This window comes from Somniosus microcephalus, unplaced genomic scaffold (assembly GCF_052327205.1).
Source record: "Somniosus microcephalus isolate GS21.2 unplaced genomic scaffold, FLI_Smic_1.0 unresolved_chr3, whole genome shotgun sequence".
In the NCBI taxonomy this organism is placed as follows: Eukaryota; Metazoa; Chordata; class Chondrichthyes; order Squaliformes; family Somniosidae; genus Somniosus; species Somniosus microcephalus.
The window spans coordinates 63,244,913-63,271,002 of record NW_028225181.1 but is presented as its reverse complement, the minus strand read 5'-3'; the positions used below and the strand labels follow the sequence as shown (position 1 = coordinate 63,271,002).

General features: G+C 46.1%; 2 protein-coding genes across 3 annotated transcripts in view; one reads left to right on the top strand and one right to left on the bottom strand.

Moving 5' to 3' along the window:
• The window catches only part of LOC147091630 (uncharacterized), a 262,438-nt gene that overhangs the window by 67,481 nt on the left and 168,867 nt on the right, over window positions 1–26,090 (top strand). The window lies entirely within an intron of this gene.
• Window positions 9,310–10,134, bottom strand: LOC147091634 (putative G protein-coupled receptor 139). Its single transcript, XM_085976621.1, has one exon. The coding sequence runs from the start codon at window positions 10,132–10,134 to the stop codon at window positions 9,310–9,312; it is 825 nt and encodes a 274-aa protein (XP_085832747.1).

The following is a 26,090-nucleotide window of genomic DNA, read 5'->3' as shown; positions in this document are numbered from 1 at the left end:
CAGCACAGAAATAGAAGTCCCAGATTAGAGCATTGCGCGACAGAAACACAACACATGTTTCCCCACCAACACAGCACAGAAATAGAAGTCCCAGATTAGAGCATTGAGCGACAGAAACACAACACATGTTTCCCCACCAACACAGCACAGAAATAGAAGTCCCAGATTAGAGCATTGAGCGACAGAAACACAACTCATGTTTCCCCACCAACACAGCACAGAAATAGAAGTCCCAGATTAGAGCATTGAGCGACAGAAACACAACACATATTTCCCCACCAACACAGCACAGAAATAGAAGTCCCAGATTAGAGCATTGCGTGACAGAATCACAACACATGTTTCCCCAGCAACACAGCACAGAAATAGAAGTCCCAGATTAGAGCATTGCGCGACAGAGACACAACACATGTTTCCCCACCAACACAGCACAGAAATAGAGGTCCCAGATTAGAGCATTGCGCGACAGAATCACAACTCATGTTTCCCCACCAACACAGCACAGAAATAGAGGTCCCAGATTAGAGCATTGCGCGACAGAGACACAACTCATGTTTCCCCACCAACACAGCACAGAAATAGAAGTCCCAGATTAGAGCATTGCGCGACAGAAACACAACTCATGTTTCCCCACCAACACAGCACAGAAATAGTAGTCCCAGATTAGAGCATTGCGCGACAGAAACACAACACATGTTTCTCCACCAACACAGCACAGAAATAGAGGTCCCAGATTAGAGCATTGCGCGACAGAAACACAACACATGTTTCCCCACCAACACAGCACAGAAATAGAAGTCCCAGATTAGAGCATTGAGCGACAGAAACACAACACATGTTTCCCCACCAACACAGCACAGAAATAGAAGTCCCAGATTAGAGCATTGCGCGACAGAAACACAACACATGTTTCCCCACCAACACAGCACAGAAATAGAAGTCCCAGATTAGAGCATTGAGCGACAGAAACACAACACATGTTTCCCCACCAACACAGCACAGAAATAGAAGTCCCAGATTAGAGCATTGCGTGACAGAGACACAACACATGTTTCCCCAGCAACACAGCACAGAAATAGAAGTCCCAGATTAGAGCATTGCGCGACAGAGACACAACACATGTTTCCCCAGCAACACAGCACAGAAATAGAAGTCCCAGATTAGAGCATTGCGCGACAGAAACACAACACATGTTTCCCCACCAACACAGCACAGAAATAGAGAGAGCGAAATGCAAATTCCCAACGGATACCAGCAGCCATTGATTGTAGGAACATTGCTCTAAGTTTAAGGAGAATAAAGTAAAGATGCTACCCACGGACAGAATGCGGAAAGATTCCCTAGAATCACCGTATATAACGACATGTCAAATGTGCTTGTGAAAATTTCTTGTCTCCTCTCCCTCTCTGCCTCGCTCTTCTTTGAAACCTTATTTCTTGACTCTAAAGAATGGATCATTGTCTTTCACACACAACAAGACGGTAATGTCTTACAAAAGATTTCCCTCTGACATATTTCTAGGCATCGAACCAAACTGATGGGAGTGCACAGAGGATGATTTACTGTAAAATGCGTCTTCCAAAATCAATGATCTGGGAGCCTTTGAAAGGGCATTTTAGAGGGACCTTTACTCTGTACCTAACCCTTGCTGTACCTGCCCTGGGAGTGTTTGATGGGGCAGTTTAGACGGAGCTTTACTCTGTATCTAACCCGTGCTGTAGCTACCCTGGGAGTGTTTGATTGTTCAATGTAGAGAACATAAGAACATAAGAAAAAGGAGCAGGTGTAAGCCATGCTGCCCATCGAGCCTGCTCCACCATTGAATAAGATCATCGCTGCTCATCTACTTCAACTGCACTTTCTCGCCCGAGATCCAGGTATCTTGATTCCCTTAACTTCCAAAAATCTATCTATCTCAGCCTTGAATATACTCAACAATTGATCATTCACAGCCCTCTGGGGTAGAGAATTCCAAAGATTCACAATCCTCTGAATGAAGAAATTCCTCCTCATCTCAGTGTTAAGTGGTCTACCCCTTATCCTCAGACTATGCCGCCTAGTTCTCGAAGCTCCAGCCAGGGAAGTAACCTCTAAGCATCTACCCTGCCAATTCCCTTCAGTATCCTGTATGTTTCAATGAGATCACCTCTCATTCTTCTAAACTCCCGTGAATATAGGCCCATTCTATGCCATCTCTCCTCATAGGATAGCCCTCTCATCCCAGATATCAATCTAGACCACCTTCGTTACACCGCTTCCAAGGTAAGTATATGATCCCTTAGATAAGGAGACCAACATTGTGCCCAGTACTCCAGGTGTGGTCTCACCAAGGCCCTGTAAAATTGTATCAAGATGACCTTACTCTCATACTCCAACCCCCTTGCAATAAAGGCCAAAATGCCATTGGCCTTCCTTATTGCTTGCTGTACTGGCATGCTAGCTTTCTGTGTTTCTTGCACGGGGGCACCCAAATCTCTCTGAACATTAACATTTAAAATATATCTCCAATTTAAAAAATCTACTCTTTTTCTATTTTCCTACCAAAGTGAATAACCTCACATTTCCCAACATAATACACCGTCTGTCATCTTACTGCCCACTTAGTTTCTGTATCTATATTCCTTTGCAGATTTTGTGTTCTCCTCACAGCTTACTGTCCCAACTCACACTGTATTGTCAGCAAACTTGGTTACATTGCACTCGATCCCTTCATCTCGGTCATTTATATAGATTGTAAATAGCTGAGGCCCCAGTACTGATCCTTGTGGCACCACACCAATTAGAGCCTGCCCGTTTACCCTAATCTTTCTTTGCTGTCCGGTAACCAATCCTCTGTCCATATTACTATATTAATCCACACTCCTCTGGTCTCTATTTAAATTTGTTAATTTCAGATGGCTTCAAGATTTCCCTCAGACATATTTCTCGGCCTCGAACCAAGTCGATGGGAGTGCGCAGAGGGAGATGTCTTTATCTTGCAAATTCAATGATCTAGGAGAGTTTAATGGGACAGTGTAGAGGGAACGTTACTCTGTATCTAACCCGTGCTGTACATGCCCTGGGAGTGTTTGATGGGACAGTGTAGAGGGAACGTTACTCTGTATCTAATCCGTGCTGTATATGCCTTAGGACTGTTTGATGGGACACTGGATCTAATCCATACTGTACATAATGTCGGAAAATTTTATGGGGCAGAGTAGAGGGAGCTTTACTCTGTATCCAACAGGTGATGTACCTGGCATGGGAGAGTTCAAGGGAAAAGTTTAGTGGGTGCTTCACTATGTATCAAACCAGTGCAGTACCTGCACTGGGAGTGTTTAATGGGCCAGTGTATAGTGAGGTTTACTCTGTTGCTAAACTGGGCTGTAACTTCCCATGGGACTGTTTCATGTGACTGTTAGATGGATTTCTGCTCTGCACCGAAACGATGCTGCCTTGGTCTGGGATTGATTGATGGGGCATTTTAGAGTGAGCTTTCTTGTGAATCAGTGGGTGTCACAGGGCTATGATATACAGGGGGTGTGTCACAGTGGTATAGTATATACGGGGTGTCACAGGAGTATAATATACAGGGGTTATCACAGAGGTATAATATACAGGGGGTGTCACAGGGGTATAGTATACAGGGGGTGTCACAGGGGTATAGTATACAGGTGGTGTCACAGGGGTATAGTATACAGGGGGTGTCACAGGGGTATAGTATACAGGGGATGTCACAGGGTTGTAGTATACAGGGGGTTTCACAGGGGTATAGTATACAGGAGGTGTCACAGGGGTATAGTATACAGGGATTGTCACAGGGGGTATAATATACAGGGGTGTCACAGAGGTATAGTATACAGGGGGTGTCACAGAGGTATAGTATACAGGGGGTGTCACAGGGGTATAGTATACAGGGGATGTCACAGGGTTATAGTATACAGGGGGTTTCACAGGGGTATAGTATACAGGAGGTGTCACAGGGGTACAGTATACAGGGATTCTCACAGGGGGTATAATATACAGGGGTGTCACAGGGGTATAGTATACATGGGTTGTCACAGGGGGTATAATATACAGGGGGTGTCACAGGGATATAGTATACAGGGGGTTTCCCAGGGGTATAGTATACAGGGGGTGTCACAGGGGTATAGTATACAGGGGGTGCCACAGTCGTATAGTATACAGGGGGTGTCAAAGGGGTGTAATATACAGGGGGTGACACAGATATAGTATACAGAGGGTTTCACAGGGGTATTGTATACAGGGGGTGTCACAGGGGTATAGTATACAGCGGGTGTCACAGGGGTATAGTGTACTGGGGATCTCACTGGGTTTTAGTATACAGGGGAAGTCACAGTGGTATAGTATACAGGGCGGTGTCACAGTGATATAGTATAAAGTGAGAGTGTCAACGGAGTATATTAAGCAGGGCGGTGTCACAGGGGTATGCTATCCAGTGGGCTGTCACGTGGGGAAAGTATACAGTGGGGTTTGACGGGTGCATAGTGTACAGGGAAATGCCCCAACTGACAGCCGCTATCCTTTTGCGGGGCCACAGAGCTGCCAGCTTTGTGCGGGGCACCGGAGTCGCCATCTGTGAGCGGTGCCCAAGAGCTACCATCTTGCTGCTGGGCATTGGAGGGTGCCAGAGACGCCATCTTTGTGAGTGACGCCAGAGCCGCCAACATTGCGCGTTGCGCCAGAGTTGCCATTTTTGTGCGGGTCTCCAGCGCAGCCTTCTTTGTGCGGTTCCCTAGATCCTGTTCTTCTGTCCGGATCCCCAGAGCCACCAAATTTGAGCAGGATACCAGAGCCGACATCTTTGTGCTGGGCGAGGATGTTGCGATCTTTGTGCGGGGCGCGGGTGTAGCCATTTTGTGCAGTTTCATAGAGCTGACGTCTTTTTGCGGGGCGCGGGTGTCGCCATTTTTATGCGATGCCCCAGAGCCGCCATATATGTGAGGGGCCCCACATCCGCCATTATTGTGCGTGGCCCCAGAGCCGGCATCTATGTGCGGTGCCTCTGAGCCACCATCATTGTGCAGGGCGCAGGTGCCTCAATATTTATGCCATGACCCAGAGCCGCCAGCATTGTGCTGGGCCTCAGATCCACCATCATTTCTGTGGACCACCAGAGCTGCCATCTTTGTGCATGGCGCCAGAGCCGCATTATTTTTGCAGAGAGCCAGAGACGCCATCTTTGTGCAGAGCGCGGGTGCTGCCATCATTGTGCGTGTCCCCAGATCCGCCATCTCTGTGCATGTCACCAGAGCCACCACCTTTGTGTGAGTCCGCCGAGCCACCATCTTTGTGCGGGGCCTGGGTGCCACCATTTTGGAGCTGCATCACAGAGCCGTCATCTTTGTGCGGGGCTCGTGTGCCACCATCTAGAATCATAAAATCATAGAATCATAGAAAGTTATAGCACAGACGTTGGCCATTTCAACCCATCATTTCTGCGCCGGCCAACAAAGAGCTATCCAGCCTACTCCCACTTCCCAGCTCTTGGTCCGTAGCCCTGCAGGTTAGAGCAACCCAAGTGCACATCCAAGTACTTTTTAAATAAGGTTAGCGTTGCTGCCGCTACCACCCTTAAAGGCAGTGAGTTCCAGACCCCCACAACCATCTGGCTGAAGAAATTGAACCTCAAAACCCCTCTATACCTTGCCCCAGATACCTCAAATCTGTGCTGGGTGGGAGGGTAAGCTGTGAGGAGGATGTCGTGAACTCCAGTACGATTTGGACAGGTTGGGTGTTGGGCAGAAACATGGCAAATGCACTATAATGTGGATAAATGTGAGGTTATTCAGTTTGGTGGCAAAAACAGGAAGGCAGATTATTATTTGAATGGCAATAGATTGGGAGAAGGGGAAGTGCAAAGAGACCTGGGTGTTATTGTGCACCAGTCGCTGAAGGTATGCATGCAGGTGCAGCAGGTGGTTAAGAAGGCAAATGGTATGTTGGCCTTCGTAGCAAGAGGGTTCGAGTACAAGAACAAGGATGTCTTGCTACAGTTGTACAGGGCCTTGGTGAGACCACACCTTGAGTATTGTGTGCAGTTTTGGTCACCTTACCTGAGGAAGGACGTTCTTGCCATGGAGGGAGTGCAGCGAAGATTCACCAGGCTGATACCTGGGATGGCAGGAATTACGTACGAGGAGAGATTGTGTCGATTGGGCTTATACTCACTGGAGTTTAGAAGATTGAGAGGGGATCTCATCGAAACCTATAAAATTCTGTCAGGTCTGGACAGACTAGATGCAGAAATGATGCTTCTGTTGGCCGGGGAATGCAGAATCAGGGGTCATAGTCAAAGGATAAGGGGTAAGCCATTTAGGACAGAAATGAGGAGGAATTTCTTCACCCAGAGTGTTGTGAACCTGTGGCATTCTCTGCCACAGAGGGCGGTGGAGGCCAGTTCATTAATATATTCAAGAAATAGTTGGCTATGTTTCTTGAGGCTAAAGGGATCAAGGGATATGGGGAGAATGCAGGGACAGGGTACTGAATTTGGATGATCAGCCATGATCTCATTGAATGGCGGAGCAGGCTTGAAGGGCCGAATGGCCTAGTCCTGCTCCTATCTTCTATGTTTCTATGTGCCCCATGGTTTTTGACTACTCTGCAAAGGGAAATTAGTCATTTCTATTCACTTTATCTAAGCCCCTCATAAGTTTTTACACCATAATAAGCTCTCCCCTCAGTCTCCTCTGCTCCAAGGAAAACAGACGCAGCGTATCCTGTCTTTCATCATAGCAAAGATCCTCTACTCTCGGCAAAATCCTTGTAAATCTTCTTTGAAATCTCTCTGGTGCAGTCACATATTTCCTGAAATGTGGTGACCAGAACTGCATGCAGTATTCTAGCTGAGGCCTAACTAGTGTTTTATACAGTTGAAGCATAACCCCCTGCTCTTGTATTCTATGCCATGGTTAATAAAGGCAAGCATTCCGTAGGCCCTCTTAACCACCTTATCTACCAGGCCTGCTACCTTCAGGGATCTGTGGACATACACCCCAAGGTCCCTTTGTTCCACTACACTAAACAGTGTCCTACCATTTAATGTGTATTCCCTTTCCTTGTTAGCCTTCCCCAAATTGATTGCTCACACTTCTCTGGATAGAATTCCATTTGCCACTGTTCTGCCCACCTGACCAATGTATTGATATCTTCCAGCAGCCTACAGCTTCCTACTTCAGTATTAACCACAAGGCCGATTTTAGTATCAGCTGCAAACTGCTTAATCATAACCCCCACATTCAAGTCAACATCGTTGATATATACCACAAAAAGCAAGGGACGTAATAATGACACCTGCGGAACCACACTGGAAACCACCTTCCAGTCACAAAACATGCATCAGCCATTACCCTCTGCTTCCGGTCTCCGAGCCAGTCTTGAATCCAACTTGACACTTTGCCCTGGATCCCATGGGCTTTTAACTTCGTGGCCAGTCTGCCATGTGGAACATTATCTAAAGCCTTGCTGAAGTCCCTATACACTAAATCAAACACACTACCCTCATTTACCCTCCTTGTTACCTCCTCAAAAAATGCAATCATTTTTGTCAGACACGACCATCCCTTAACAAATCCGTGCTGAATATCCTTGATTAACCCGTGTCTTTCTAAATGTTGATTTATCCTGTCCTGCAGAATTCTGTCCAATAATTTTCCCACCACCGAGTTTAGGCTGACTGGCCTGTAATTACTTGATCTATCCTTTCCTCCCTTTAAAAATAAGGGTACCACATTAGCAGTCCTGCAGTCCTCCGGCACCACAGCTGAAGCCAGAGAGGATTGAAAAATGATTGTTAGGGCCTCTATGATTTCCTCTTTTGCTTCGCTTAACAGCCTGGGATACATTTCATCCGGGCCTCGGGATTTATCCACTTTTAAATCTGCTAAGCCCCTTAATACTTCCTCTCTCACTTTGTTTATTTCATCTAATATTTCACACTCCTCCCCCGCCCCGATAGCAATGTCTGCTTCGCCCCTCTCCTTTGTGAAAATAGACACAAAGTATTCATTAAGAACCCTACCAACGTCCCACGCCTCAACACACAGATTACCCTCATGATCCCTAATAGGCCATCCCCTTTTTTTAGTTATCCACTTACTCTTAATATATTTATATAACATCTTTGTGTTTTCCTTGATTTTACTTGCCAAGAATTTTTCATGATTTCTCTTGGCTTTCCTAATATCATTTTTAATTGCAGCCCGGCACTTTCTGTATTCCTCCAAAGATTCTGGAGTATTTAGCCCTCGGTATATGTCATACGCTTCCCTGTTTTATCGATATACTACCCTGCATATTTCTAGACATCCAGCAGCTCTAGATTTGTTAGTTCCTCCTTTTTTCTTTAATGGCACATGTTTGATCTGAACCCTCCGGATCTTGTGCTTGAATGGCACCCACTGCTCTGACACTGACTTACCTTCAAGTAGCTATTTGCAGTCCACTATGGCTAAATCTTTCTGCGGGGCGCGTGTGCCCCAATATTTGAGCTGTGCCCCAGTGGAGCCATCTTTTTGTGGAGTGCAGCTGCCACCATCTTTGTGTGGTTCCATGGAGCCACGATCTTTGTGCTGGTCGTGGGTGCCGCCATCTTTGTGCCGGGCACGGCTGCCGCCATATATGTGTCTGGCCTCGGAGCCGCCATTTTTGTGCGGGGCCCCGGAGCCGGCATCTTTGTGAGGGGCGCCGGTGGCGCCATCTTTGAGGGAGGCCCCAGAGCCGCCATTTTGGAGCAGAGCCCCGGAACTGCCACCTTTGTGCTGGGCCCCAGAGCCGATATTTCTGTGCCGCACGTGAGGTCCGCCAACATTGTGTGGGGCCCAGGCGCCACCATCTTTGTGCTGGGTGCGGTGCCGCCATCTTTGAGTTAGGTGCGGGTGTTGCCATCTTTGTACGGACCCTGGAGCCGCCACCTTTGTGCCGGGCCCCAGAGCCGCCATCTTTGTGCGGTGCCCCGGAGGCACCAAATTTGAGCTGGGCGCAGGTGCCGTCATCTTTGTGCTTGGTGCAGGTGCCACCATCTTTATGCGGGGCACCGGAGCCGCCATCTTTGTACGGGACGCTGGAGCCGCCATCTTTGTGCGGAGACCCAGAGCCTGCAACTTTCTGCGGTGCACCTGAGCTGCCAATTTTGTGCTGTGCCGCAGAGCCGACATATTTGTAAGGGCCGTGGGTGCCACCATCTGTGTGGGCGCCAGGCAGCTGCCATCATTGTGCGGCGTCTCGGAGCCGCCATCTTTGTGAGGGGCGCCACAATATCATGCCCAGTGAACTCTCAACTCTCGGGCTACAAATCTCCATTTCTTCTCATCCTTTAATGAATTTTACAATCAGAGTAAAGGGATATTTTGCCACATTCTCCAACTGCTCTCTGAACTTAGTCTGGGTCACGGAATAAATCCCAGTGTTTGTGCAGCAACTCAACAGCTGCAGCATGAATCCCAGTTCCTGTACATAATGAGGTAGAATTACAGACTGATACCCCATCCAGAACATCCGGTACCATATAGAATACACCATAAACATTGCCCATAACAGGATGAAATTGCCCGAGATAACAAGCAGTAAAATGATGGATTTCCTGCGGCTCTCCATCTCTGGGTCTCTGGGACTCTCCCCACTGCTGAGACCCCGGAGTCTCCTGCGGGCTCTGTTGGACACTAAAATGTGTCTGACGGTGACAGCATTCAGCAGCAGAATCAAAACAAATGGGACACATGGGGTGAGAATATAATGAAGGAACTCAATTGTTCCCCAGGTCCGTGAATACAGAACATCATCTGTGACATCACAAAACCAGGGGCTGTTCGCAAGCAAATACCGACCTGTGAACATAAGATACCAGGTGATGTTCTTTAAACCGCTAATCACAATCACTGTTCCCAGAACCACAGCCGCCGTTTTCGCGGTGCAATATTTAGTTTTCAGCTTCTGGCAACAAATGGCCAGAAATCGATCAAAGGTGAAAGTGACCGTGAACCAGACCGAACAGTCTGTGGCTGCGAACAGCAGGACGGCGTGGATATTACACAAGGGTATGGACCCCACGAAATATAACTCTTCCCAATAAACAATCGGAATGTGCCTCAATATCAGGTCGATGATAACGACCAGTAGATCCGCCGCTGCCATGGCCACCAGGTAGCGAGTGACACATTTGGAGAGTCCGCACTTCCCCCGAGACAGGATCACAATCGTCACTAAGTTAACTGTGGGGAATGGAAATAAACAGAAATTATACACCAGGCTGGGAGAATAATCAGCAGTATGATGGGATTCGGGCTGAAATCTGCAACTCTTTACCGACATTCAATGAGATAATCTAATTATTTTACCTGTGGTGCTGAATACAGGGTTTATTGTAAGTATAATCGGAAATACTTTGTGGAATCAATAACTTAAATGGGAATAAATACAACGGGGCAGTAATTCCTCCCCAAACGCGTGAGTACAGAAGGGGTACTCACGCATCTGGCCGGAGGAAATGCCGGTTTTCAGCATGCACAGCGCATGCGCTGAAAATCGGCATTTCCTCTCCTCTAACCCAAGAGTTGAAGAGGCTAGCGCATGCGCTGTAGGGGGCAGCGCGTGTGTCTTGGATTTCCTCTGTTTTGGGGGGATTTGCGCATGTGTAAAGGCCTCCGGTCTTTACGCTTGTAAAAAGCACACGTAAGTATTTATTTTTACAGGTAAGTGGTGTTTTAGTGTAATTTAGAATTTTTTTTCCACATGTTTATTATTTTAAAGAATCTACAAGAAGGTAAGTTTAGTTTTAGACCTTTTTATTAAACATTTATTTTTTTCAAACAAAAAAAATATTGTTTACATTTTTTTTTTAAACTTATTTATACTTAATTTAATGATTGGGATGTTTTTTAAATTTTTATTTAAAGTTAAAATAGTGTTTTGGGCCCCCGTAGTTTTCATGAGTTTGACAGTTCTTATTCTCAAACACATGACTGAACCTTCCCCTCCCCTGATTGGTTGTACAGTGCTCACCTGATCCCAGCCGGCACATCGCACTAACTACGCCGCTGGATCAGGTAAGCACAGCGCGCCGACATCTGAACCGGGCCTGTGACAGGAAATGCAAGCAGGCCCGGGCTTCAGATGTCAGCGCGCAGGGTGAGTGCAGATCGGGGACTTGCACGCGCGGCAATCCCCCGACACCAAGTTCTGGGCCATTTTATAAGTAACAGATCAAGGAGAGATTATATGATCAATCTAACATTAGCCCAGCACACAAAAGCACCGCCCTAGGTACCAGGGACACAAAGTACATGAACCTCTCAGGAAGACTTCATGTCCCGGGATCAGACAACATTTGGACTGGTGCAATTCGCTTGTGTGCCACTATGTTAGGGGAGCAGGAAATCCCGCTTGGATTCCTGCTCCTGGTTAAAATATCAATTATATATTGAGCTGGAAATGAATGCAACAGCAAAATACAGAAACTGCAAACTTGCCATTCAATATTACAGGCAATTGTATGTAAAATGAATGGATCAATATGACATTGCTAAGATAATACATACAAGTACAGTGCAGTTATTATGATAACTGGGCTGTCAGATATGTTTTGAAGATTGAGTTTACTGCATTTCTGTTCAAAATTGTAGCTCATTGAAAGCAAGATTTGCCAAGTAACTTTGCAGATAATGGATTCTGAATTAAAGTAAATAGTGATGATTGACCAGGTAAATTCCCACTAAATGCATTTATCAGCATCGAAATCAGGCGACTTATCCCCGAGACAAAGTGCCAGCGAATGCTTTTGCAAAATATCTGAACCAAAAATGGAAGAGATTTATCCTTGTACTTTTTCAACTGTTGTTTCCAACTTGTGCATACAATATTCACAGAAATCACAGAAATCACAGAAATCACAGAAACCCCACAGTGCGAGACGAGAAGACATCAAAGGATTCTCTGATCCTCAGTACTTCAGTCACAATCAGCTGGAATTGGTAATCCTGAAGTGCAGCATGAATAGAGAATCACCCTGGGTCTCACTGAGAGATCCACTGAACCGTCCCAGACTGGCATGGGACCCAATTGTGAATTCAACTCAATGATTGGAAATAATGTATTGATATCTGGCTGAACGAACATTTTATGAGAGTATAAATTATCCTTGTAACCCTATTTTAACTTTCAGAAACAGTGCCATTAATGCAGAACTACAGAGGGTGGGAAAGGAGACACTGACTGGAACTGAGTGATTAGCGGATATTTCAGGCATTTAAAGATGTGGATGTGATCTTCGAGGATTTGTTCCCCTGAATCGATAAGTAACAATACCGAGCATTAGGTGAAAACAAAGGAAAATACTGCGGATAATGGAAATCAGAAATTAAAAGAGAAAATTATGTCAATAATCAGCAGGTTAGGCAGCATCTGTGGAGAGAGTGAAACAGTTAACGTTTCAGGTCGATGACAAATCACCATTAGGTAAAATGTCTCCTAAACCAAGACTGCATTCTTCTGATCTGGTGCAAATTTTCAGTGTAGATAGGAGACTGAAATTCGTTAAATAAAGTGTCAACTCCAATAAATTTGCTGGAGTTGAATATAGAAAATGTGAATCTTGGAAACACGATATCCACTTCAGTATCAACAGCTGACAGCGGATGGGGTGGGAAACGACAAAGAGAGAAACACAGTTAAACATGCAGGGAAAAGTTGGTTGGTTAGCGCCTCCCATTAGTGCCTTCGAGAGGCGCCAACTTGATGCTGGATACTTAGCGCCCGGGCGCGGGTACGTTAGCGCCACTCATGAAAATGTCCAGTTGTTTTGCAGCAGAACTAAAGACTACCACCACGATCTCCTGCACCCGCAGATCGTGATATCATGCCCCGGACCAGATATTGAGTTGCACCCCCAGCCTTTCCACCTGCCCCTGGGAATGACAGGTAGAGGGGAATGCTATTTAAAGGCGGCCACTCCCTGCCTTTTCTTGTCGGCCAATTTTTTGGTACACAAAGGTTGAGAGGGAGAGAGATGTCTGGAGAATTTTGACGCTGACGGAAGGAGTTTTGGGTCCTGAGAACCATTTTACAGATTGATTTTTATTTCACCTTCCTTCTAACGATATTTTGAAGCTTCGATGGGGCTGCACTAACTTTGGGGGTCGTCGTTCAGCTTCATCTTCGGAGGCAGCAGAGGTTCAGAGAGAGAGTGGCAAACGTGACCAGAAGGATGACGGCCAACAGGCCTCTGCACAGGAGATCACACACTCCCAGGGTATTCAGCGAGCAATTCTCCTCCTATATCCATTTGTCTCAGGAGCAGTGTTTCCAAATGCTCCGCTTCAGCAAGGAGGTGGTCACTGAGCTCTGCCACCTGCTGCAACCAGATCTGCAGCCTTAGCTCAGGACCAGAACATCTCTGTCGGTGGCAGTAAAGGTGACAGTGGCTCTGAATTTCTAATCCAGCTGTTCTTTTCAGGCTTCTACTGGGGACATAGTGAATACGTCGCAGTTCACTCTTCATTGTTGCATCTGGGAGGTGACAAAAGCTTTGTAGGAAAGGAGACGCCAGTACATCTCTCCCCATGGTACAGGGCAAACTTTATGAATGCGCATGTGGCTTTGCTAGGATAAAGGGCTTCCCCATGGTTCAGGGCGCCATTGACTGCACGCCAATGGCATTTTGGACAACTCATGAAAATGCAGAGGTCTTCTGAAACCACAAGGGTTTCCACTCTCTGAATGTCCAGTTGGTTTATGACCACAGACTGCTCATACTCGCCAGCAGTGCCCACTAACCTGGAAGCAGCCACAATGCTTTAAATCAGTGTAGACCGGTGTCACAGACCTTTTCCAACCACTGCATCAAACTATTGGATGTCTCCTCGTGGACAAGTGTTATCCACTCTGCACCTGGCTGATGGCGCCGCTCTATAACCCGAACCCCCCAGCCGAGCTGCAATACATTGAGATCCATAGCGCCACCAGGAACTTCATAGAGCAGACGATCTCGCAACAACAGTTCTGGTGTCTGGATCACTTAGGTGGTGCTCTGCAATAGTCTCGCGAGCGAGTCTCCCCCTTCATGCTTGTGAGCTGCATGCTTCATAACATTGCACTCATGAGGTTCAAGCCATTGCTACCAGGGATTGGTGCAACATCTGAGGATGAGGAGGGAGTGGGACAGGAGGAGGAGAATGAAGAGGAGGATCAGCAGCACCAATGTTGGAGGGAGGCATGAAATGTTGCCACTGCAAGGGCCGTCCGTGAATGGCTCACATGACACCGATTCTAACACTTACTGAGAAGATGGCTTCTGGGATGAAGAAGCACGTTACTGAAAGCATCCCACACCCGCTATTGCCACGCAAAGCTGCAATAAGTCTAATCAGGAAAGCTGTAAATTAGCAATAAAAAATATTTATGTTACAAACTCTGTCATTTATGCAGGACCAACAATTAGAAACAAACCCATCAATTCATGAACTAACAAAACTCGTTCTCACAATATGGAGATAAATGGCAAAACAGTAAACAAATATAATATCAACAACCTCGAAATTTCTCCACAAACATTCCACCGATTTCTTAACACATTCTACTTTTGGGCCTTCGAGGGTGAACTGCATCCCCTTCGCACGTCCTCCCTTCCCACCCTGCTGCTCGTCCTAATGTGGCACCAGTGGCTGTAGCAAGGCTTGTGGAAGGTTGCTGAATGCTGGATCCAGAGTTTGCCTTGAAGCACGTCTCAAACTAGCTCTGGGTCTGGAAGGCCCGGCTGCAGACTGCACCAAATCTGCATGGGCGGTAGCAGACTGGGCTGGCTGTGTTGCAGGCCTTGCCAAGTGCAATGTGGAAGTGGCAGAGGTGGGAGGAGGAATGCTGACTTCCTGAGAGGGGACAGCACCTTCCTGCTGGACCAGCAAACTGCCACTCCCCCAGGGCAGAACCTTAGCATCCAGAGCAATCTGCTGGAGCACAGTCTGCTGGACTGCTGCAATACTGTGAGATGCCCGAGGGACTGTGGGTGACTCAGCGAGGATGGCAGCAGCTAACACTTGCGTGACATCTATCTGAGACTGCATGAGAGCCGTCTGAGAATGGATGGCACCAGGCAGTGACTCAATTGCAGCACTAAGGCATTGCATTGCATTTGCTTATGCTGCAATGAATCCTGCCTCCTCACCCATTACACGTGAAATGGCCTCTGGTTCCCCACGGTCTCCCTGCAGTTCAACCATCTTCTTCAATGAGGCAAGGATGGGTTTAAGGGTTTGCACACAAATGAGAGCTGTGCTAGCTGCGGACTCCTGCACGCTCCTAGCCAGACCATCCATGCTGTCGGGCACCCTTGTCATTGCACCCATCAGATCAGTGTGCATGCTCAATGCCTGTGTATTAATGGCAGTTATATCGAAGTCCTCATCCTAGTCCTGTACCGCAGAACTATTGCACCTACTCACCCTCCGGTGAGATGCCTCCCGAGCTTTCGTACCCCCATGACATTGCTGCAGCCCACTGGGTCCAGGAGCTTCGCCCTCATTAGAGCCTAACATCCTGCTCCCCCCAAGTGTCTGATGGTCATCCTCGGGACACACAGGCGGTGAGGAGCTGGCTTGCTCTTCCTCCCAGCCTGGCACGTCGCTGCCACTGGCTGGCTGAGGGACAGGCTGGTCAGCTGGTGGTTCACAGCCGGTCCTCCTCCCGTGCATTGCTGTTCCCGTCTGTTATGAGAGAGCTTGTCCTGCAAGAAATAGGACAGCGTGTGAGTGAGTTTGCTGCCATGTGTTTGGCAGATGTGCCTACCATAGTTCAATAGCCGTTACTGTGTGCAGCCATGTGTTTCGCAAATGAGACTAACACAGTTGAATAGCTGTTAGTGTGTGCAGCCATGATTTTGACAGATGTGCCTACCATAGTTGAATAGACATTATTATGTGCAGGCATGAGTTTGGCAGATTTGCCTACCAATGTTGAATAGCCGTTAATGTGTGCAGCCATGTGTTTAGCAGATGTGCCTATCATTGTTGAATAGCCGTTATTGTGTGCTGCCATGTGTTTACCAGATGTGGCTACCACAGTTGAATAGACATAATTGTGTGCAGCCATTTGTTTGGCAGATGTGTCTCCCGTAGTTGAATAGCCGTTTTTTGTGTGCAAGGTGTGGGATGTGAATGTATGTTTTATGAAGTGGTCATAGGTTTTGGATGAGTGTTGGGCATTTGGGTTTGTAATCCCTCTGGACACAGAGTGTAGTTGAGAGGGAGGGTTGTAGATGTATTGAAAAGCAGGTACTCACCCTGACCACGCGAGTGAGGTCATTGAACTTCTTCAGACATTGGGTGTGGGCCCTCGGCACCAGGGTCCTCGAGGAGATGTGCTGAGCCACCTCCCTCCACACCCTTCTAACCTCCCGGGGCAATGGCCTCCTGCCACTCTCAGGGAACAGCATTGCCCATCGCAGTTTCACTGAGCCAATGAGAGCCACCAATGCCTCCTCACTGAAGCGCCCAGCTCTTTCTCTGGACCTCTCCATTAATTAGAATTAATAACTTGACATAAATCCTTACCAGGAACACCAACACCAGTGAGATGAGGATAGTACATATTTTGTTCATCATAACATATTCCTAATATCCTAAACAATTCATCCCAATCCATGTCTTTCCCTTCTGTGATTGTCTGGTGGTCTTTTTGCTGGAGGCAGCGCCCTGACTGTGTGAGGTGATACAGTGAAGGGAGCTCCTTCTTCAGACCAGAAGGAAATCCCCGAGTGATATCATTAGCCTCACTCTAACTGACATTAAATACAGTCATTGAACAAATGGACTCATGTAACCACTGTCACCACAACACGTTACTGCAACACAATCTAGCTCACCTTATTGTACACAGTTTTAAAATAAAAGTGAGCGAATACGCAATATTTCACCCGCCCATGAACCTAAGAATATACGAATTAGGAGCAGGAGTAGACCATACGGCCCTTCGAGCCCTTCACTGAATAACATCATGGCTGATCTTCGACCTCAAATCCACATTGGCCCCAAAGCTACTCCATCCTCATCACAATTACCCTTGATTCCTGTAGAGTCCACAAATACCGAGGATAGAATAGAGAAGAGAAAGTTTCACTTCCTGTATTGATCTAAAGCTGAGAACAAACGACGAGAAAGTGACAGAAGAAAGGCAGAACTAATGTGCTAGCTGTGGCTCAGTGGTTAGCACACTTGCCTCTGGTTTCATAAATGTTGCGGGTTCAAGTCCCACTGCAGGGTCTTGTAGCACATAAATCTAGGTTGACACTCCAGTGCAGTGTTAAGGGAGTGCTGCAATGTCGGAGGTGCCGTCTTTCAGATGAGACGTTAAGCCGAGTCCCTGTCTGTGCTCTGAAGTGGACACAAAAGATCCCATGGCACTACTTCGAAGTGGTGTAGAGGAGTTATCCCCGGTATCATGACCAATAATTATCCCGCAATCAACATAACAGAAACAGCTTATCTGGTCATTATCACATTGCTGTTTATGGCAGTTTGCTGTGCACAAATTGGCTGGCGAATTTCTGACACTGCAACAGTGACTACAAATCCAAAAGCAGTTCATTGGCTGTAAAGCGTTTTGAGATGTCAGATGGTCGTGAAAGTTGCTATATAAATACAAGTCTTTCTTTCTTAAAAGATAGAATGATTACAACGCAAAAGGAGGCCATTCAGCCCGTCGAGCACGTGCCGGCTCTCTGCAAGAACACTTCAGCAAGTGCCACTCCCACGCACTTTCCCCGTAGTCTTGCAATAATTTTCCTTCTGGTACTTATCCAATTCCCTTTAGAAAGCCAAGATTGAATCTGCCTCCTCCATCCTTTAAGGCAGTGCATTCCAGAACCTAACCATTCGCTGCATTAAAAAAAAAATATTTTATCCCCTTTGGTTACTCTGCCAATCATCTTAAATCTGTGTCCTCTGAATCGTGTCCTTTCCACCAGTGGGAACAGTTTCTCCCTATCTGATCTGTCCAGACCCCTCATAATTTTGAACACCTCTATCACATCTCCTCTCAACCTTCTCTGCTCTAAGGATAACAAACCCAGCTTCTCCAGTCCATTCATGTAACTGAAGTCCCTAATCCCTGGAATCATTCTTGTGAATCGTTTCTGCACCCTCTCTAATGCACTCAAGTCATTCCTAAGGTTCGGTGCCCAGAATTGGACACAATACTGTAGTTGAGGCTGAACCAATATACAGCTTAATCACAACTTCTTGGTTTCTGTACTCTGTTTCTCTGTTTATGAAGCCCATGATCCTGTATGCTTTTCTAACCGCTTTCTCAACTTGCCCGACCACCTTCAACGATGTGTGCACATACACCCCCAGGTCTCTCTGTTCATGCACACCTTTTATAATTGTACCCTTTAGTTCATGTTGTTGCTCCTCATTCTTCCAACCAAATTGTATCATTTCACACTTTTCTGCATTAACTTTCATCTGCCACGTGTCAGCCCATTCCACCAGCATGTCTATGTCCTTTTCAATTCTATCCCTTTCCCCCTCACTGTTCAGTAAACATCCAAGGTTTGTGTCATCTGCAAATTTGGAAATTTTGCCCTTTCCACCCAAGTCCAAGTCATTAAAATAGTTCAAGCAAAGCAGTCGTCCGACTACGGAGGAACAGCACTGTATAACTTCCTTCAATCTGGAAAACAATCGTTGCACACAACTCTCTGTTGCCTGTCACTTAGCCAATTTCGTATCCATGCTGCCACTGTCAGTTTTGCTCCATGGGCTTCAAAATAAAAGAACAAGCCTGAAGGCTTTCTATCATAATGCGAGGAGCATTTGTAATAAGGTTATTGAATTAACTGCGCAAATACATGTAAACGGATGTGATACAATTGGGACTATGGAGACATGGCTCCACGGAGACCAAGGCTGGAATTCAACATCCAGGGGTATTCAATATTCAGGAAGGACAGGCAAAAAGGAAAAGGATGTGGGGAAGCACTGCTGGTTAAATAGGAGATTATCACAATAGTAAGGAAGGATATTAGCTCTGCTAATCTGGAACCTGTATGTGTAGTGCTGAGAAAAACCAAGTGGCAGAAAAAGTTAGTGGGAGATGTATACAGGCCCCCAATCAGTCATGCTGATGTAGGGGGTGGCATTAAACGGGAAAGTAGAGACACGTGCATTAAGGGCACAGCAGTTTTCATGGGTGACTTTAATGCACATATAGATTGGACTGAACAAAATAGTAACAATAACGTGGAGGAGGAATTCCTATAGTGTATACGGGGTGGTTTCCTGGACCCATATGTCGCTGAACCAACTAGAGATTAGGCCATCTTAGACTGGGAATTCTATAATGAGAAAGGATTGGGGAGCAGCGTTCATAATATGATAGAATGCTCCATTACGATGGAGAGTGAAGTAGTTGACTCAAAGACTAGGGTCCTCAATTTAAATAAAGGAAATTACGATGGTATGAGGCGTGAGTTGGCTATGATGGATTGGGAACGTTACTTAAAGGGTTGACGGTGGATAGGCAATGGCAAACATTTAAAGATTGCTTGGATGAACGACAGCATTTATTCACGCCTGTTTGGCGTAACAATTAAACAAAAAAGTGATTCAACCGTGGCTAACAAGGGAAATTGGGGATAGCACAATATCCAAGGAGAGGACATATAAATTGGCAAGAAAAAGTAGCAAACCTGAGGACTGAGAGCAGCTGAGGATTCAGCAGAGGAGGACAAAGGGATTAAATAAGAGGGGGTAGAGTAAGATTGCAGGGAACATAAAAACTGACTGTAAAAGCTTCTATAGATATGTGAAGAGAAAACGATTGTTGAAGTCAAGCTTAGGTCCTTTGCATTCAGAATCAGAGGAATTTATAATGGGGAACAACGAAATGGCAGACCAATTAAATACATACTATGGTTCTGTCTTCAAAAAGGTGGACACAAATAACCTCGCAGAGATGTCGGGGAACATAGGGTCTAATGAGAGGGTGGAACTGAATTAAATCAATATTTGTAGTGAAATGGTGTTAGGAACATTGACGGGATTGATGGCCGACAAATCCCCAGGACCTGTTAATCTGCATCCTATGGTACTGATGGAAGTGGCCCTAGAAATAGTAGCTGCATTGCTGGTCATCTTCCAAAATTCTATAGACTCTGGAACAGTTCCCATGGATTAGAGGGTAGCTAATGTAACCACTCTAATTTAAAAAAGGTGGTAGAGAGAAAACGGGGAATTATAGTAAACTGGTAAGACTGTCATCGGTAGTGGGGATAATGCTACAGTCCATTATAAAAGATGTAATAGCAGAGCACTTGGATAACAACGACAGGATCAGACAAAGTCACTATGCATTTACAAAAGGTATATTCGTGCTGACTAATCTACTAGAATTTTTTGAGGATGTGACTGGTAGAATAGATAATGGAGATCCAGTTGATGTGATGGATTTGAACTTGCAGAAGGCTTTCGACAAGGTCCCGCATAACAGATTAGTGGGCAAATTTAGAGCGCATGGGATTGGGGGTAAGGCATTGACTTGGATAGAGAACTGGTTGGCAGACAGGAAGCAAAGAGTTCTAATAAACGGGTGCTTTTTCGAGTGGCAGGCACTAACTAATGGGGTACCGCAGGGATCCGTGCTAGGACCCCAGCTATTCATAATATATATTCATGATCTAGGCGAGGAAACTAGATGTAATATCTCCAAGTTTGCAGCCGAGACAAAGCCGGGTGGGCGCGCGTGCTGTAAGGAGGATGCAGAGAAACGCCAGTATGATTTCGACAGATTGTGTGATTGGGCAGATGCATGGCAAATGCAGTATAATGTGCATAAACTCGAGGTTATGCACTTTGGTGGCAAAAACAGGAAGGCAGATTATTATCTGAACGGCAATAAATTGAAAAAACTGCAAGTGCAACGAATGCTGTTTGCCCTTGTGCACCATTCACTGAACGTAAGCATGCAGGTGCAGCAGGTGGGTAAGAAGGCAATTGGTATGTTTTTCTTCATAGCGACAGGATTTGAGTACAGGAGCAAGGTTGCCTTGCTGCAGTTGTGCAGGGCCTTGGTGAGACCACACCTTGAGCATTGTGAGCAGTTTGGGTCGCCTTATCTGAGGAAGGATGTTCTTGCCCTGGAGAGAGTGCAGACCAATACCTGGGATGGCAGGAATGACGTATGAAGAGAGATTGGGGCGATTAGGCTTATATTCGCTGGAGTTTAGAAGAATGAGAGGGGATCTCATTGAATCTTTTAAAATTCTAACAGGACTAGACAGTTTAGATGCAGGAAGGATTTTCCCGATGGCGGGAGAGTCCAGAACCAGGGATCTCAGGCTAAGGATAAGGGGTAAGACATTTCGGGCTGAGATGAGGATGAAATTCTTCATTAGTGCATTCAGTGGTGAACCCATGAAATTCTTTACCACAGAAGGCAGTTGAGGCCAATTCATCAAATATATTCAAGAAGTAGTTAGATATATTTCTTAAGGCTAAAGGGATCAAGGGATATGGGGAGAAACCAGGGACAGGGTACTGAATTTGGATGATCATACATGATCTCAGTAAATGGGGGAGCAGGCTCAAGGGGCCGAATGGCCTACTCCTGCTCCTATCTTCTATGTTTCTATGTTTCTATGTTTGCTTGCAAGTCAATTATGTGGCACTTTATCCAAGTCTTTTTGAAGTCCATGTTCACGACATCAACTGCATTGCCCTCATCAGCCCCTTCTGTTAAATCATCAAAAACAAGGATCAAGTTCGTTAAAACACGATTTGCTTTTGACAAATCAGTGCTGGATTTCCTTAATTAATCAACACTTGTCCAAGTGCCAGGTCATTTTGTCCTGGATTATCCTTTCTAAATGCTTCCCAACCACCACGGTTAAACTGGCTGGCTTATAGTTGCCGGGTTTATGCTTACACCGAATGTTTGGAACATGGGTGTAACTTTTGCAATTCTCCACACCGTATCTAAGGAAGTTTGGAAGATAATGGCGAGTACCTTCGCGGTTTCCACAATTACCTCCCTCAGCATTCGACAATGCATCCCATCCGCTCCTGGTGACTTATCTAATTTAAGTACAGCCAGCCTTTCCAATACCTCGTCTTTATCAATTTTGAGCCCATCCAGTATCTCAACTATCTCCTCTTTCCCTATGACTTTGGCAGCAGCTTCTTCCTTGGTCGTCGTCGTACGTGTCTTCACACTGTTCCCTTTGGGGAACTGTATGAAGTGGTGGAAGGATTTCTGGCCGCGATTAACGCTCCTTCCGTGACCATAACCATCTTTGTACCAGCCATTAGGGTGGTTAGTCCTCTGGCGGGAGGGTTTTAAGCACTCCCACAACCCATACGAGGGGGGGGCACCCACACCCACGGACGCAAGTATCCCGCTGGATGTCAACCCAGAATTTAGAGCCAGAGCTCCGACTCCACTTGCCGGGACTGTCTGGAACGGGGTTTGAAACCCTACGCCTTCTGGTCCAGCGGCGGGGATGCTACCACTACGCCAAAGGCCCACTCCTCTTCCTTGGTAAAGATAGAGGCAAAGTATTCGTTTAGTATCTCGGCAATGCCCTCTGCCTCCATTCATAGTTCTCATTATTGGCCCTTAATCGGCCCCACCCATTCTCTTACTGCCCGTTTAAAATTTATTTGTCAAAATAATACTTTTGGATTCCATTTTATATTAGCTGCCAATCTATTCTACTACTCGCTCTTAGCCCCTCTTATTTCCTTTTTCATTTCCTCTCTGAACTTTCTATATGCAGCCTGTTTCTACTTGTAGTTTGAACTTGACATCTGTCATACGCCCCATTTTTCTGCTTCCTCTTTCGTCTCCAGGGAGCTCTGGCTTTGGTTGCCCTACCTTTTCTCATAGTGTAAATGTATCTCGATTGAACCTGAATCATCTCTTCTTTAAAGGCAGTCCATCTTTGATTCAAATTCACACAAGCCAATTCTGTTCTCAACCCACTGAAATTGGCCCTCCCCAATTAAGTTGTTTTACACTAGATTGCTCCCTGTGCTTTTCCATAGTTAATCTACACTTTATGATACTATGATCAACGTTCGCTAACAGTTCCCTTACTGGCATTTGCTCCACTTCACCTACCTCATTCCCCAGATTCAGATCCAGAAATGTCTCATTCCACTTTGGCTGGAAATACACCAATCAAGAAAGTTCTCTTGAACCCATATCAGAAATTCTCCCACTCTCTGCCATTTATATTATTAATATCCCAGCCTATATTAGGATAACTCAAGTCCTCCATTATTACTACTCTATATTTCTTCCACCTCTCTGTCATTTCCCTGCAAATGTGCTCCCCTTTATACTTCCCACTAGTTGGTGGCCTATAGAATACAATCAGCAGTGTAATGGTACCTCTATTTGCCCAGCAATTCGGGTCCTAACGCGTGAGTACGCATGGGGTACTCATGCGTAGGCCCAACGGAAGCGCTGGTTTTGTGCATGCACTGCACATGCGTGGGAAACAGGCACCTCCATTCCCCTGAAAGAAGGGGTTAAGAGGTGGAACACGTGCACAGGAGAGGCAGCGCTTACATATTGAACTTACATTTTTTTTCCAGGTTTCTCCAGGAGGGTAAGTCTCCAGGAGCTACACTTTTAAAAAGCAGTCGCAAGGCCTGCTTTGAACAAGGTAAGTGGTGAATTAATTAAAATTAAAACATTTTTTCCACAGGTTCATTATTTTTAAATACTTTAAAGAAAGTTAAGTTAATTTTTAGCCCCGTTAGAAAATGGAATTAATTTTTTCAAGTATTCAAATTATTGTTTAAAATAGTTATTTCATGCAATTCATAGTTTATTTCAAACATGTGATTTAAATTTTTTTTGGAGGTTTTATTGATGTTTTGGGGCTTAGAGAATTTATAGGTTTGACAGCTGTTCCTGTCCGACTTATGAATGAAGCATTCCCTGCTACCATTGGCTCTCCATGGCCCACGTAATGCCAGGGGACGCATCGAACTAACTGTGCCCATGGGATACGCAAGCACTGCGCGCCAGCAGTTGGAGGAGGCCCAGGATTGGAATCCCATGCGGGCCCACAGCTCAATGTCCAGCGTGCTAGGTAAGTGCAGGTCGGTGGCTTGCACCTTCGGGAAGCCTCTGACCCGAATTTCTGGGCCACTGTTCCTTAACTCTAACCAAATAGATTCGGTCTTTGACCCCTCCAGTGCATCCTCTCTCTCCAGCACTAATATTCTCCATAATCAATACTGCTACCCCACCTCCTTTCTTTCCTTCCCTATCTTGCCCGAACATCTTATATCCATGAATATTTAGTACCCAATCCTGCCGTTTTTGAGCCAGGCCTTTGATACCGTCACGACATCATTTTCATATGTTATTATTTGAGCCAGCAGCTCACCAAACTTATTTTCCAGGCTTCGGCATTTACACACATGCACTTTAAACCTATCTTACAGTGTCAGCTGTGGCTCAGTAGGTAGCACACCCGCCTCTCAGTCAGATGGCTGTGGGTTTTAAGTCTCGTCCAAGGACTTGTGTCCAACAATGGAGACTTACGTTCCAGTGTGGTACTGAGGGAGTGCTGCACTGTTGGAGGTGCCGTCTTTTGGGTGAGACATTAAACCGAGGCCCCGTCTGCTCTCTCAAGTGGACGTAAAAGATCCCATTGCACTAGTTCGATGAAGAGTAGTGGAGTTATCCCCGGTGTCCTGGCCAATATTTATCCCTCAATCTTATCAAATATCCTATCAATATTGTTTTCCCAATCTTCCTCCTCCCCCACCTACAGCTGAGCCCCCAGTGCTGCCGTGGACTTGGCGCTGGATGTACTCTCCGGAGGAGCCATCGAATACTATTTAGAGAGTGAGATGCACTCAGTGGATTGCCGCACTACCTGCCTGGCCCTCGTTGTCTGTCTGGCAGTCACCCATTCCCGATCTGCCTGCACACTCTTATGCTGCGGGGTGACCACCTCCTGAAACGTACTATCCACGGAGCTCTCAGCCTCACGGATGCAGTGCAGTGTCGCCAGCTACTGCTCAAGCTCGGAAACACTTGGGAAGTTGCCTGGAGTTCGCCATTGCACAAGATGTGCATTCCACAGGATTGTGTTGTCCTGCCATGCCTCTATTTAATAGACTAGTAGCTAACATAACGGAATTAAGCTCAAAACTTAAAAATATCACCATCTATTCACCATTCCTTTTCTTTTCATTGTTTTCCTTGTGCTGACGTCATTTACCTCACTCCTTGCTCTCCGGTTTCTCTGGCCTACCTTTATCTCCTGCCGCTTCTCTCGCTCTCTCCTCCTTCCCCCTCTGCTCCTAATTCCTACTTTCTCCAAATTCACAACCGTTCCACTCTGCTTAGATAGCCGCCTTTCAGGATCAGTCTGTGTAGACCACTGAAAAAAATGGATTTCCCCACTCTTGTTCTATGATTTATTCCACACCAGTGCACCAGGATAAATAAAATAACAATAAATAAATGGTCCTAAACGGCAGGATGAGTGAGATGATCCCAGTGATGGAACGAAATGACTCACCTACATGACATTGCTCCAGGCTCAATCCAGGAATTTCATTCCCAGGGCTACCTCGGTTACACTATTCTCACCTCAGTCTAGTAATTTCAATCCTAGTTCATTTCTCGATTGCCTGAAACTAGAACAGGAACTCGAACTACATATTTCTAAAGATTGACCTTACCCAGGCAGACAGGTTGTGGTGTTTGACCGAGGGGAATAATAATTAAATGGAGCATAGGTTTGATCCCAAGGAATCAAAGGAAAATGCTTAAAATAGTAACGGATGAGTTAAATACCCTGTAAGCCCCTCAATACCAAAAGAGCACGCTGGAAACATTGAATTCCCGCATATTCATACTCACAGAATCATACCTATCAGTCAACATTCCCGAATACTCCATCAGCATCCCAGGGTCTGCACAGGTCCACCAGAGGTGAGAGCACAGTGTTATACAGTCACGTGTGTGAGACCCTGCAAGTCCCCAGAATTGCCTGAGGTTATAATGAAGTCTCATGGCTTCCAGTCAGACATGGGCAAGGTAACTTTCTGCTGATTCACACCTACTGCCCTCCC